Genomic DNA, 15725 nt, shown 5'->3' with positions numbered 1-15725 from the left:
GTTTTAATAATAAATTTAAGGCTTGGCTTCAATAATGCAAAAAATATGAAGTAAAGATAAATGATTCCTCCAACCACATGTACATACGGTGGTTATATGCATTCAGTGTTTACGGTCGACACCATCAACACCATGACAAATGTTTAGTTGTTTCATTTACCACGGTCCGTATCTCCGATGTATATCGTTCACGATTTGTCGCCGGATCAATTACCTTTGTACACTGAAGAGTTAGGAATATTCATATACTCTACCCTTGGTGATATTCAGAGGTGGAGGAGAACTCTCTATGTAACAACCATCATCATCATCATCATCATCATCATCATCATCATCATCATCTCGACACCATCATCATCAGCATCATCATCATCATCATCATCATCATCATCATCATCATCATCATCATCAAGCTGTTGATTAGTTAATCGATTAAGGACATCATCAATCAATATCTATCGGTTCTGCATATTTCAGGAAGAATATAATGCCGAATTACAGTACTATCTGGTAGGCTATACTGTGATATCCTTGGTGTACATCCTACTCACAGCAGCTGCTTCTGGTTCCCTCGTTATCAGTGCCATTCTAGCCGCCAAACGACTCCATATCGACTTGCTACGTAACATTATTAATGCACCAATGAGATTCTTCGACACAACCCCGACTGGCCGTGTTCTCAATCGATTTTCGAATGACACCAACACAATAGACCAGGTAAAGTCTGAACTGTCTAATGAGTCTCTTGACGGCTGTAGATCAGACAATATTCTGTCCAATCTATTATACATTTAATTTAAGGTTGCACCTACCATTCAGAATGAATAAATTTTACAGTATCCTCAACGATACAATGTGGGGTTTAGCTGAGTGGCGTAACGCTGATGTCTTAAATAGGTGAATCCTTACTATGCGGTGTTGGTTCGAATTCGAATGTACTGAATTATGACACGGACTTGAGTTCAAGTGTTAATAACTATTCATTATTTTTCCATTTCAGCGATTATGGCAAACATTAACGCAATTTTCAATGTCAACTCTTCAAGTTTTATCAGTCATCGTGGTCAATATAATCATCGTTCCAATTTTCGCTCTTCTAATAATACCGGTGATAATAGCATTTTGCATCGTCCAGAAATTCTACATCACAACGTCGAGGTATGTTCTTGTATTAGGGACTGGTCAGTTTCTTCAGCGGGGGGGGGGGGGGGGCGGTGGATTATTTTTTGCCGACGTCAAAAAGTGGCTGACCCCCCCTATTCCAAATTTTGAAAACAGGGTGACCCCCCCTATTCCAAATTTCGAAAACAGGGTGACCCCCCCCGGCGCGCGACATAGGTAAAAAAAAGGTGGACATAAATTATATATATATATATATATATATATATATATATATATATATATATATATATATATATATATATATATATATATATATATATATATAATTGTACCTTTTTTTTACATATATATTTATATTTTAAATAGTCATTCTATGTTTTAATGAAATTGTTAACATGTCAGTTGTAAGATAGGAATTTCAAAGTGTCAATCTTAAAGTTTGAATACAGTACATTTTGAATGAGCTGTATTTTGAATAAGCTGTGAATGTATTTCACACTTTCTATGCTTAAACCAGATGTCCTGAACTGTTGTACAGAAATGGATGTCAATCATTAATATCAAAGAGGAAAAAGCAGTGAATCAAAAACTTTGATGGGTGTTAAGACTTGCCAACCATCAAATTAAATCTCCTGAGGAGCCATAGAGAGCTTTTTTAGCCAAATCTGATGTGTACAGTGTCTGAGAGGACCTTTTCTTGTAACATTGAAACCATAAAAGCACAGCTAATAATGACAAAAACTGCCTTTTTTAACTGTTATTTTGTTCATAAAAAAGCATCTTTCTACAGAAAACCTGTGACACAAAGGAAAATAATTGCATCAATGAGAAGGAAAGATATCTTGTCATTTTTCTATCTCTAAAATAAGTCACTGTATCAAATATACCGGTATATTGTGAAATATTTGTGCATGTTGCTTTCTCATACTGAATTCTCATAGAGAGAACAGAAAAGTATCATGAATTTGTCATCCTTTTCATATGAAATGCAGATTTCATAATGTATACTTTCACTTTGCAAACATCAAGATATCTCTGATTTATTAAAGTATGGCGCCCGAAGGGCGCGCCGAAAAATATGAAACATCCTGATATCTCTGATATATATGCCTTGTATATTAAAGTCATGCACCTGAAGGGCATGCTGAAAAATGTCTGATATATTAAAGTAATGAGCTTGAAGAGCACGCTGAAAAATATTGAACATACAGATATCTCTGATGTATGTATGCTTGATATGTTAAAGTTGGGCGTGGTGAAAAATATGACTGATTATTAAAGTTACGCGCCCGAAGGGCGCGCCAAAAAATACAACTGGATGATGAAATTTGTGGCTGACACTAGCATTTTAGGCAATGATGAGCCTGTGTCAAAATTCAAAAACACACTGACCCCCCTATTGGGTATTTCAAAAACATGGTGACCCCCCCCCCTATCACCGAAGTCAAAAACAGGGTGACCCCCCCCCCCATGAATCCACCGGCCCCCCAGGCTGAAGAAACTGACCAGTCCCTTACCTGCTCAGTCCATAAACATATGCAATTGACGATCTCTAAGCGGATTACGCATATGCTTTTAATGTATACATTTAACATTTAAAAACTATTACTGTTGATTGACCAATCAGAGTGCTCAATTCAGGGTGTTTATTTACTCATAAAGCCTTGGTCACCAAATTCCAGAAACGAATGACAGCGCCGTAGTAAAGTACTGTCCAATCAAAAGTGAACATGTCATATTCTGTAGACATCTGGTACGTTTTAATATTCAAATTTGGTAACACAGTGGAAACCAGCTGCAACAAAAATCTGCTGTGCCCTAGGGCATTTGTATAATGTGCCCTAGGGCATTTATAGGATGTTCCATTACATTGGAAGGCTATTTCACAAATAAAAGTTTTAATTCATATCCTAAACATGTTACATTGACAAAGGGGATGGTTGACGTAAACACATTGAAAACGAAAAATATATCAGTTAGGGGCGATAGTTTTTAAGTCGGATAAAACCCTGGTACTCGGGCTCTTCTGGTATATAAAGTCCAACCCTACGATAAAATGTCTCGGCCTGCGGCCTCGACATTTTATCGTTGGGTTGGACTTTATATACCAGAAGAGCCCTCGTACTCGGGCTTTATCCTGTACATAAGTACTTTTTCCATTCATTCCCCACACACATGCATATAAAACGGTATATATCCAATTATCTATCTCTATCCATCTATCTGTCCCTCTCTCTGTATATATATATATATATATATATATATATATATATATATATATATATATATATATATATATATATATATATATATATAAATGAGAAAAATCATACGACCACATCTGATTGTCTCTACACTGCGATTTTTAAGATATGAAAAGTTACCCACGTTTGATTCTAGTGAACGACGCCCGGTTTTAGTTCAGATACTCAACCGAGCTAAAGGGTCAGTTCAAATGGAATCGACATATGCTGTCCTGTTGACTGTTTCTTCTCCAAAGGAATGGAGACCTCAGATTTTTCACCGGCTGTTCTCCCGAGGGGGCTGTTTATATATATATATATTATATATATATATATATATATATATATATATATATATATATATATATATATATATATATATATATATATATATATATATATATATATATATATATATATATCCCCACGTTGTCTCACATATTTCTCATATATTAAATATAACCCTAGCAAAGATATTGTGGTAATTTCGCAGGGAACTTCAGAGACTAGACAGTGTAACGAAGTCACCAGTTTTCGCCCACTTCTCAGAAACGTTGGGAGGATTGTCGACTATCAGAGCATTTAGGTAAACTCGTATAACTCTCAAATTACACTTTACCCCACATCGTTTGATTTGTCGGGACATGTTACCTACTGCCTTATTTGCTTCCCCCGCCAGTCTTTCCAAGTATTACCACAGCTATGCACAGGCATGCCAGTCACAGGATTTTTACCAATGGCATGTACTAGTATATACGTACGTGTACTCAAGGTGGTACCATTTCAATTCGGGCGGCAAAAATTAGAGTACTACCAACATATTTTCTGATACTAACATTGCCGTGTACAGGCATGCCTATCACATGCTTTTACCATGTATATATGTACGTACGCAGTCCAGGTGGTATCATTTTCATTTGGACGGAAAAATATAAGAGAGCCACCAATATATTGTCTGATACTACCATCGATATGTACAGGCATGCCTGTCACATGCTTTTTACCATGTACGAAGGAACTTAGTAACTGTACCGTTAGCAGCATTTTACTTACTCATCGGCTGCAAAAGTAATTATCACAATACGTGACATGTCTTGCCAGTTTTATGCACGTCACCACGACACTTGACCAAGACGGAACCACATAATAGTGATCAATAATAAATGTTCATGAAAAACTGTCGTGACCTCTAGTCAACGATTCCGGTAATTTCTGTACAATAATATAAGATAGAATATTTCAATGATGTAGTGCAAGAAGGACGTTACTATTTTTTCAGTCAAAACTCATGTTTTAAGGAAACGTAATTGAACAGACATTTGCCAAGAATCAAAAACTTGCAGAATTTCTCTCTATTTTCTTCTCACTCTGGAAAACCCCCAGAACAATAGAATTACAGCACTCTCGCACTGGCCGTCGAATTGATAGTAACGTTCGTTTTATTTGATAATTGCAAAAGCAAATCATTTTTTTACGATTTTTAGGTGTGAAAGAAGATTCCGAGCGGAACTTTTGAGAAGAATTGACTATAATAACGTGGCGTATACGCATGCAGTATGCTCTGCGCGATGGGTTTACATAAGGCTGGTGAATAAAATGTCATGGTTTTTCAATTAACATTTTTCTCGGTCTATGGATCATGAACAACCCTCTTCAACTTTATCATAAGGTTTTTTCCTTTTTTTCGGCTGACGTTAGGATCAATTTGCTGATTTTGCAATAAGTGTTTACATTTAAATGTCAGACAGATAGATTTCCAGTCTATGACTTCGAGGTAAAACTACATTGTGACGGATTCGAAAATGTGTATCTAGCTTTTCTGAAATCTGTACATGACGGCACGAAATTTTTGTGCAATCGAATATTCACCTTAGTCGATGTTTCTCAGTCTCTCAGTGGTAATATGAAATAATCTAAAGCTTCCAGAGTGAAATCATTGTACAATTTCTGGCAAATCTGTTGCATTTTTACTTAAAGGAAACTCTCGGTGCTATCGTCGTATTCATGTCCGCCATGACCACGCTTATCTCGTGTGCACTTGGGGTATTAGAACCAAGCTTCGTAGGACTGGCTATAACCTATGCCCTTACGGTAAGCAGGAACAGATCACCCATCATTATCTGTTCATCTACTCTTTGCGCAATTATATTGCACTTCTATATACAGAGTTTCGAATTTGCCGATGTTACTATGTACTTAACAATATGCATGTTGCTATTTATTATAAAATGTTTCGTGGAATATTTTGTATAGCTATTTAGAAATAAAATAATTAAAAGGATTCACATCGATTAGGATATTCAGTGGGACGATTTATTTGAACAATTTAACCGTGAAAATCAAACAAGAAATTCAGAAAGTCAGATGATTGAAATTGATGTCGATATTTGCATTGCATAAAAATATACGTTATACCGTGTTTTTATATTAGTTAAATCGTACATTTACATTATGCGAATATGTTACCGAATTTTCTTCGCCAAATTAACATATTTTAGATGCAATTGTTTAAAATATGGCAATGAGGCATTCGCATCGGTAGTATTCTTAATGGGTCCGTTTCTGTATCGTCAAAGATATCTTTTCAACTGAACCTGTCCGTCCGTCTCATGGCTGACACCGAAATGCAGATGAACGCTATGGAACGAGTTGAATACTACACACACATTGACTCGGAGCAGTATGAAGGTCTGTACAATATTGCCTTTTTGACAAGGTCGTGGTAATGGCTTCCGCCGCTACAATTTCAATATATCCCTTTAACGGCACGATGAATTTTCAGCCTTACTATATATTGTACTGCTATTTGCAAAGCAACAAAGGCAATAACCTGACAAAAACTAGGGGGTTTACTGTACAGATCTCATGATAGGTTTTTGTTGAAGTGAATAGGTTCTATCAAATACTTGCGCTAAAATTTGCCTAGATATTTTTCGTATAATACATGGTTGCTTTACCAACAAAGCAGGTTAAATCACCACAATATCGTGTTGTGTACATAATTAAAAAGTGAACACTTATAGTCATCGATATATTAGTAGAATTGTAGGTATAATTCTATTTGTCGGGAGGTGCGAACAGTAACGCTGTGCAAACGAAGAATATTCGACAATCTGAAGTAAATATGTATATTAGATGAATAGGCGAAGAGTAATTGAGATAATGTTAATTTCGAAAAGAATTTAGATCTTTCCTGTCGCCACCAAATTTTGAAGTTGTGCGCTTTGATAGATCCCACATTTCGAATTCTAAAATAGTTCTGAGACGAGAGGAAAAAGGCGTTTAAAGAAATAAAAAGATATCCATGGGACTCTTTGAATTTTAACTCTATCAACATCGAATCATCTATCACAATAAATAGATTATAATGCCAATTATACCTTAGGTACTTTCAACTGCCACGTTTTTTCTCACAATTTATAGGAATTCAGTTAGTACCAACCAACTGGCCAGATAATGGTAATATTGTAATGGAAAATCTGTCTGTGAACTACGCCAGTGACCTCGAACCTGTGCTTCACAATGTCAACTTGCACATCAAATCCGGCCAAAAGGTAAACATTTTAACATCTACATTGAAAAACGGGACACCATAATGGTTATTGCTGAAGAGTTCGTATCTATGAATTTGAAAGTATGGTTTTCCGCTTGTGTTTGTTATTAAAAAGACAAGTTGAAGATATCTTTATGCTTTATAGGTAGGTATCTGTGGACGAACGGGAAGTGGGAAGTCTTCTCTCATGTTGGCGCTGTTTCGGATTATCAACACTTGCAAAGGTAAAGTGAAGGATTTTCTCTATAAACGTTTCTAATAGGAAAATAATTGTCATTTCTTGTTTTGTAGTATTTTAACATAAAATCTCAATCGGGAAGTGAAAGGTAAACCATTCGATCCTGGAAGGGATGGTCCAAATAGGAAAGATTTGTCGAGCTCATTATCGAAAGAATTCGAACCGCATGCAAAAATAATTCGCATGATGGTCTAAGTAAAAACAGTCGGAATTTCGGTTTTGGATGACCGGACGTATGTCTGCGATGTGAAAACTTAAAAAGTTTGTTATGTAAAACAAACTGCATTTCGGCTTGTCGCAAAAGCGCAAAGGTGTAATGATCCATTCCAAAGTCAGGATCATGAAATGAAAAACATGTATTCAGAAATATCACTTAGAAAAGAGGACAAATAATATAGTAAAATTTTAAAATCCAAAGTTAGGAATGGTTTTGTAGCGTTTATGCAAACGTAAAGTACTTAAAATTTTGATGTAAATGCTGACACACGGGATAGTTTTAAAACAGACGATTCTGACTGTAAATCTCTTTTCCACAGACATCTTTAATTGAAAGGTTGACAATTCTTATTAAAGAAGACGTTACAGTATCAGAATGTCTTAAACCACGTTGTATTCAATTGTTTCAGGTCGTATTCTTATTGATGACGTCGACATATCCCGTGTAGCTTTGCGAACGCTTCGTACCAGATTGGCTATCATACCCCAAGACCCCGTTTTGTTTGCTGGTACAATCAGGTAATATTTCCGATTTCACAATGAAAATAGTATTTCGCGAGTTACAAATTGATCCTATCCTCATAAGCATCAAATCTTTGTATCTTGCATATCATTTTACTAAAGAATGTATTTGAGCTCTGCTAACAGTTATGTGGAGCTTATCAAATAGGCTGATTTTCCGTCGTCGTCCGTCGTCGTCGTCGTCCATCCGTCGTTCATCAACAATGCCTTCATATCTGAAACCGCAAGTCCGATTGCTTTGAAATTTGATATGCAGTTCACTTGGGATGACCAAGTTTGCTCAAATCGTGATGAAATTTGCATATTTGTATTTTAGGGCATTTTTTGCTGTTTTGGGTAAAATATTTTTCTTTAAAGCCGCGTTTTCGATTGGTTTGCAATTCGATATGCAGTTTACTTAGGGTATACTCTGTTAGATTTGTTCAATCCACGGTGAAATTTGAACATTTGTATTTTTATTTGTAGTCAAAAATCCTTTAAAAATCTTCTTCTCCAAAACTACATGTCAGATTACTTGTTTATATAGGTCCCTAGGGATAACCACCGACAACCATGGTCGTCTCGATAAACTATGGCCTTTTCATATTAAAATGAGCTTCACAGGTGTCAGACTTTTTGGAGATGATTGATAATTGCACGAGACCACATTTTTCTCCTTGGTTTTGACAAGACGACACGTCGATGACGTCGTGCTGCCTGTCGCGTAGCAACCATGTTTTAAATATTTACTTTGTGTGCTGTCAGGATGGAAACACTGCTTCACGCCAATCAAAACATAACACGCCATCAGTTTCACAAACACTTTCTCCCATAACGAACTTGTAAAAGACGATATGACTGACCTTAAACCATTGAGTAAAATCTGACAGTATCGATAAAAGACTTTAAAATTTGGTTCAAACACACTCATTATATATTCCTAAAAATGTTAGAGGCATTTTTAAAATGGTAAAACTCACCTCCCCGAAGCTCAAAACATTCCCGTTTTCGCCAGCACGTCAATTCCGCTCAGCACCACACGACAACAACAACACGAACTTTGCCGAACATACTGTCGCTTAAAAATGTGCGAAAATCCGGAAACTACCGTAGGATGCATTGTCGGCACTCTTCGGAAAAGAGAGTCGAGAGCTACCTCAGGCGAGGCGTACATGATGGGGAAACGAAATCAGAACGTAACCGCTTCATACCTTGAATGATACCCGTTGCTAGACTTGTGCAGAAATATGCAAATTTGTGTATTTAAAGCAATTTTTGTCATTGTTGGTAAAAAATTATTTACCAAAACCGTTGGTCTGACATCTTTGATATTTAGAATGCAGGTTTATAGGGATAAAAATGTGATATGTTCAAATTACGTTGAAGTCTACAATTTTGTAATTTTGGGACAATTTTTGCCATTTTTTGTCAAAAATGTGTTTCTCAAAAAAGAACTCTTCTGATAGCTTTGATATTTGGTATACAGGTTCCTACAGATGAACTAAATGCGATATATGGAAAATATGATGAAATCTGCAATTTTGTATTAATGGGGCATTTTTTGCTATGTTTTGTCAAAAGATTTGTTTCTGCTCGTCTGATAGCTGTGATATTTGGTGACAGGTTTGTAGGGGTTATCTTATTTATGATGTGTTGCAAAAATGATGAAATCTGCAATTTCATATTTTGGGGGGCAATTTTTGCCATTTTTGATCAAAAAATGTATTTCTCACAAACTACTCGTCTGATAGCTGTGATATTTTCGTCTGATAGCTGTAATATTTGGTATACAGGTTCCTACAGAGAAACTCAATTTGAGGTATTGAAATTATGATGAAATCTGCAATTTAGTAATTTTGGGGCCATTTTTGGTCAAAAAAATTAATTCTCAAAAAGTGCTCGTCTGATAGCTTTGGTTAACATGTTCTTAGGGATGATCAGGCCACTGAAATGAGCTATCAAAAACTTCCACCTTCTTCATCAACATATGTCACAAATAGTTATTCTGTCCATAACACAGGGGTTCTATTTCGGCCGCTGGATCGCTTGTTATATTACTTCCATGAATTTATTTTATAGAATAGAATGAAAATTACAACCTTAATGAAAGAAATAGAGCACTCTCATTTGAACTATCTTGTTACTCCTCTAAGACTAGCAAGATAAGATAAAATCTCTCTACTTAAGCTTTGTTAATGAAGGTATTTATTTATGGTAAACTCACTAATCGTTACAGGCCAGCTACAGCCGTTTTAACATTTAGCGTTCACATATGTACACAGGAAGCGAAGTCTTTTCCAACCATTTTCTAAAAGAACCTCGATATGTATTGCAAAATATTCGTAATAACATATTACAACCTTGCAGACTTGCATTCGTTCTGAGAAATTCAAACACGAACTTCCTCACAAAGTTACCAATAGGCTCCGGTTTTTGAATAAATGTCAGTGATGTAATACGTTTTAGGTTCATACTTTTATTACTGCTAATAATAGTTAATCTAATATGAAGACTCCATGATGACACATTGAACAAATCGTTTACTATGGCGTCCCGCCTTTTGGAAGCAAAAACCAAGACAAAAATAAAGGTCAATGGTCTCTGGATATAATGCATATCATGTGTATATTGATTTCAAGGTTCAATTTGGACCCCGAAGGTGAACACTCAGATAAAGATTTGTGGACTGCGCTGGAAATCGCACAGTTAACAACTACTGTAAATGAACTTGATCAGAAACTTGGTAAGAATCATTGCGTATCTTTTTATTCATTTATAAATGACACTCTTGGAGTATTTCGATATCGCTAGGGAATTTTATGAGAGGGCATGGTAATTACGAATTTATAAAGTTCAGATATTATGCAGGATTGCCATCAACAATTTTGTTTTTCACCACCGTCATAAAACTACATGAACGATTTCATCACTTTGTACGATGACCAATTCACTCTGTCACTCATACATTTTTGAAGGTAATGGTTCTAATGTTTGTAGTTACATAAATGTTAAGGTGCTGTCAAATAACGATTCTTGACAGAATCTCAAGTATCTGAAGACGGAGAAAACTTTAGTCTTGGTCAGAGACAGTTGTTTTGTCTGGCTAGAGCATTTCTCAGGAACGCCAAGATACTTATCATGGATGAAGCGACAGCATCCATTGATATGCAAACGGTATGTGATATATATTTTAATGTTCCATTAGCTGTATCTTCTGACGATTTTTCCGTTAGTTTTGATTGAAATGATCACTGGCTCATGTTGAAGAGTCTGTCAAATAACAGAGAATCGCATATTATTCGGAAACATTACGAGCCCGACAACTAAATAACATGTGATTTTACAACGAAAATTTCAATTTTTGTCCGGACAGAAATACAAACTCTGTTGACACGCGGATTCCAACGTAGGCATTCTTCTGCACCTGCGCGAGCCATTTACAGCAATTTAAAAATAAATATTCATTACTTATGCCCGGTACTTACGTCGTAGTCCATTGTCCGAACATGTTGCGTAGCCAGATGTCTGGCAATCCACGACGCAATATTGTTTTCATCCTCGCGCAATAAAGGTGAACTTGTACATCTGGCGTGATCGCGGCGTCACCACTATGATGTCTGCGTTCTCCCCAGCACGCTGAGCATGCCAGATGTCAACAAACGAGCTCGGAAGGGCAACACGTTTGGACAAAAATTAGCAGTTTTATGTGGCTATAACATCACTAATCATGTTTGTTTCTTCGTAAAACAACATTTTGCAACAAATATGAGCCTCCAACATGGAATTTTCCGGGGTAAAAAATGGTCAAAAGTTACAAATAATGGCCCTTTAACAGTCAGTAAATATGTAGAAATTAGTCGGCGATAATATTTCCCTGCAATGATACCAATCATATCGACAACCTGCGTTGTTGTCTTGAAGAGTGGATCATCTTATCGCTACTGCTGACTATGTCTCCTCAGCCTTGTGATTTACTGATCTCAACTGTGCCATAACTAGTAGACCCGTAATCCTAGTAGACCCGTTATCTTGTTTTACTTTTAGCAAGAAGCCGGGAAAAATTTTAGCAGAAATCTTCATCGTTCGACAGTGGAAAAGTAACAACACAAGTATCAATTAAATATTAATTTCAAAACACCATACTTTTTGAGTACGGTTTGTGGCTTTCTTAAAATCATATCTCGACCTATATTTCGGACAAAGACCACATCGAGCTGTGTGAGTTCATAGATCTATCAATGGAGTTAATCACTTTGAAGTAAAATTTTAATTAAGTACAAAAAACAGCCAGCTGTTACAAGTCAATGGTATTATGACCGGTTTCATTTCTCAATATACATACGGCTACCACATATAGTATCATTACAGACATATTGAATTACTGATGCAACCGTGTAGCTGTAAGTCATTACAGAATTTTAGTGACGGTGACATTACAAAATTTCACTGATAGACATCTCTGTAAGTATTTTTACCCATTTCCTTCCAATGCAATTATAGGATGCCATTTTGCAAGAAGTTGTCGCAACGGCATTTGCTAACAGAACAGTGCTGACAATCGCGGTAAGTTCACGTGTTCTTCAACGATCATTCTCCACTTTATCGCTTTGAAAGCAATGACGAGTGCTTTTAGGGAAGAAAACTCCAATCGCCCAACTATTTTCAAAACTAGGGATTAATTACACACACATAAGAACAATGATATATTGTCGGCTCTTTACCATTCCTTTTATATCAGTCCGGCATTTGCGTGTTTTAAGCTTTGCAAAAGGTTGTTCCAACGTACTTATTATTACTGAATTATGTCTGTTCGGTTCGCCATACAGCATCGAATTTCGACCATCATGGATTCTGACATGGTACTGGTATTGAGTGAAGGCCTTGTTGCGGAGTATGACACACCAGCAAATTTACTACGGAAAGATGGCGGTGTATTTGCATCGCTAGTCCAAGGAAGCCAATGAATGTAGAGAAAGTACAAAGTCCACAATATGACGTCTTGACGATGAATATTGTTGTGAATTGTCAATAAGATATAACTAAATTTGCTCTAGTATTGTAACTTTTCTGTTACAATATAAAAATTATACATCGCTTTCATTCCTCTATAATAGCGCAACAGTAAAGTGGAATATGTTTTTAAAAATAAACTTTGAAATTTACACTTAGAAATTTAAGACCAAGTGTACTTTACATTATGATTAAAGTAAGTCAATGATTTCGAGTTCTTTGATTTATTTCCCTATATGAGTTTTCTATCTACAATGACACGTGTGAAGATGTTGGACTACACAATTTAAAACTAATAATTTGAGAAGTAATATTAAGATTAAATTACATTATATTGAAAATCGAGATCATTAGTAAAGCATGGCGAACAGTAACAATATAATAAATTTCACATAAATCGTGAAATAAATAACAGTCATTCTGATCATGCTGTCTTCTCAGGATGTAGAATACAGTTTTTAACTACAATTCAACTCTATTTTATCCGCAGAGTTTTATCAAAAAAGTTCTCTTTTGTAAAAATGTATACTCATTTTTTGCCCTGCAAATAAAGTGTGTTGACTTTTGATGTCACATGATAGTATTATAGATTTGCTTTCTGTCAATGGAGCTGACATTGTGTGGATAAAAGAACGTGCATACATATTATCTACAGATAGTGAGTTTGAGGGGAGTGAAGGCCTGTACTTAAATCACGTACAGAAATACCACATCTGATAACATGAGCAAAAAGTCGCCGGTAATAATAAGTAATCAGAGTTCTGTTATGTAGGTCATTTCCCCCACACTCATCATGACCTGAGTTCAATTAGTCTAGAACATTCTCAAGGTCACTGCCCTTAATGACCTCACAACCTTGAATTCAATTAGTCATGTTTGGAATGTTCTGGAAAGTTAATTAGTTGTGTAAGAGAGATAATTTTAGAACAGTAATTAGCATGTCAATAAAAGTTATAGATTGTTCTTATATGCCTTTATGTAAGCACATGGGTATAAAAGGGGCGTGCACAGCTTCCAGTCAGACTTTTGGGATCGTGTCTCTTGTGTGTTACTAAACTCCAGCAGTAGTCATTCTCAAGACTTTTCAAGACCTTCACTGCCAACGCTGGATTTATACTGTGGACTTTGTGCAGCTTCAAGCCTGCAAGCCAAAGGACTGTTCATTCATCCGACTGACTGTTACAACTCTGAGACTGGAGCTTTGCCGTCCCAGCTGAGATAAGTAGTCTGTACATTTTTAAAGCTTGTACTCTATCACTGACTTAGCAATTAGTTTTATTTTCGTAATAAAATTTGTTTAAACGTTAACTGCTGAGTTCACCCTTTTGTTCGTTTTCTCTGCACGTAACAAAATTGGGGGCTCGTCCGGGATACGAATATTTTGAGCTGTTTGACAACATTTTGCCAGCCTTTTCAAAAAGTACTGTATACTGTGAACTCAGCGAAATTTAATCATCGCGGAATTCAAGCCAGACGAATTTATGGATGACCTTGATCAGGACACATTTGATTCCCTCAGAAAAGACAACCTCATAGCACTGGCAAATTTCCTTAAAGTAGATGTCAAAAGATCTATGTGCAAGCGAGAAATACAGTTCAAGATTGCAAAAGATTTAGTTAATTCAGGCCATTTTGAGGAATCCGCCTTAAAAGATTATGAGCCTGAGTCTTCCTTTGAATTCAAAAATTAGAATTAGAAATACAGGCAGATTTGGCACGTGAAAAGTTGCAAATGGAAGAAAGACAGAGAGAGAAAGATAGGCAGGAAAGATTAGAAATGAAACGTTTAGAGCTTGGACAGTCAGGAAAATTCTTCCCTTCAGACAAGTTTGACATCACTGAGCATTTCAGGTTAGTTCCCCCTTTCCAAAAAAAAGATGTTGATAAATATTTCCTTCATTTTGAGAAAATTGCTCAGAGTCTGAATTGGCCTAAGGAGTCCTGGTCTATGCTTTTGCAGAGTGCTTTGGTGGGTAAAGCCAGAGAAATTTACATTCAGTTGTCAGTAGAGCAGGCTTCAAATTATGATTCTTTGAAGGAATTAATTCTCAAGGGCTATGAGTTGGTGCCTGAAGCTTACCGTCAGAAATTTAGGGATTGTGAGAAGGTGAAGGATCAAACTTATGTTGAATTCGTTCGGACAAAAGAACAACTGTTCGACCGTTGGTGCTCTTCTGAAAAGGTCAGTCAGAATTATGACAAATTATGACAGCTTGTTTTGATTGAGGAATTTAAAAGGTGCATCCGGAGTGACATCAAAACGTTTATCAATGAACAAAAGGCAGATACATTGGAGGTTGCTGCACGTTTGGCCGATGATTATTCATTGACTCACAAATCTTCATTTCTCAGCAAACCATGCCAGTCCTTTTCCTACAGAAACAATGCAGGTAAATTTAACTCCTCCTTTTCATCCAAGAATTTTTCAAAGGACAGTAGGAAATCAAATGACAACAGTTCACAGAGTTCAAGTAACACTCCCACATCATCAGATCCCAAGTCTCAATCTCCTTCTAACAAACAGTTCGGTACACTCTCTTGTAGTTATTGTAAGAAAGACGGCCATTTAATGTCAGATTGTTTCAAATTGAAAAGAAAACGTGAAGGTCAAAGTGGTCAAAGTGGATCTAAGCCCACCGGCTTTATTTCTTCATCAACTCAATTAGAGTCTAATAATGTGTGCAACACATTTTCTGAGGTTAAATCCCTCTCATCCCCAATTAATGAGGTCAAGGTCAATTCTTCTCAAGATAGCATTATGGGTATTTTTGAACCATTTATTCATGATGGTTTTATATCACTTTCTAGTGATTTCTCTTCCGCTACCCCTGTCAAAATTTTA

The 15725-nt window shown here is 36.3% G+C and overlaps 1 protein-coding gene across 1 annotated transcript in view; it reads left to right on the top strand.

The window, feature by feature from the left end:
• LOC139134510 (ATP-binding cassette sub-family C member 9-like) overlaps positions 1-13471 on the top strand; it is a 23340-nt gene extending 9869 nt beyond the window's left edge. The window contains exons 13-25 of the mRNA XM_070701369.1: positions 478-717; positions 1001-1158; positions 3859-3951; positions 4850-4952; positions 5343-5456; positions 5942-6053; positions 6789-6919; positions 7064-7142; positions 7783-7891; positions 10513-10616; positions 10914-11047; positions 12374-12436; positions 12700-13471. Coding sequence (XP_070557470.1) covers positions 478-717; positions 1001-1158; positions 3859-3951; positions 4850-4952; positions 5343-5456; positions 5942-6053; positions 6789-6919; positions 7064-7142; positions 7783-7891; positions 10513-10616; positions 10914-11047; positions 12374-12436; positions 12700-12837 — 1578 coding nt within the window. The 3' untranslated portion in view covers positions 12838-13471. The remainder of the gene's footprint in view (positions 1-477; positions 718-1000; positions 1159-3858; positions 3952-4849; positions 4953-5342; positions 5457-5941; positions 6054-6788; positions 6920-7063; positions 7143-7782; positions 7892-10512; positions 10617-10913; positions 11048-12373; positions 12437-12699) is intronic.
• The last annotated feature ends 2254 nt before the right edge of the window (positions 13472-15725 follow it).

The sequence above is a fragment of the Ptychodera flava genome, chromosome 6 (assembly GCF_041260155.1).
Source record: "Ptychodera flava strain L36383 chromosome 6, AS_Pfla_20210202, whole genome shotgun sequence".
NCBI classification, from domain to species: domain Eukaryota; kingdom Metazoa; phylum Hemichordata; class Enteropneusta; family Ptychoderidae; genus Ptychodera; species Ptychodera flava.
Note: the sequence above shows the minus strand (reverse complement) of the source record. Positions and strands in the feature narration are given on the sequence as shown.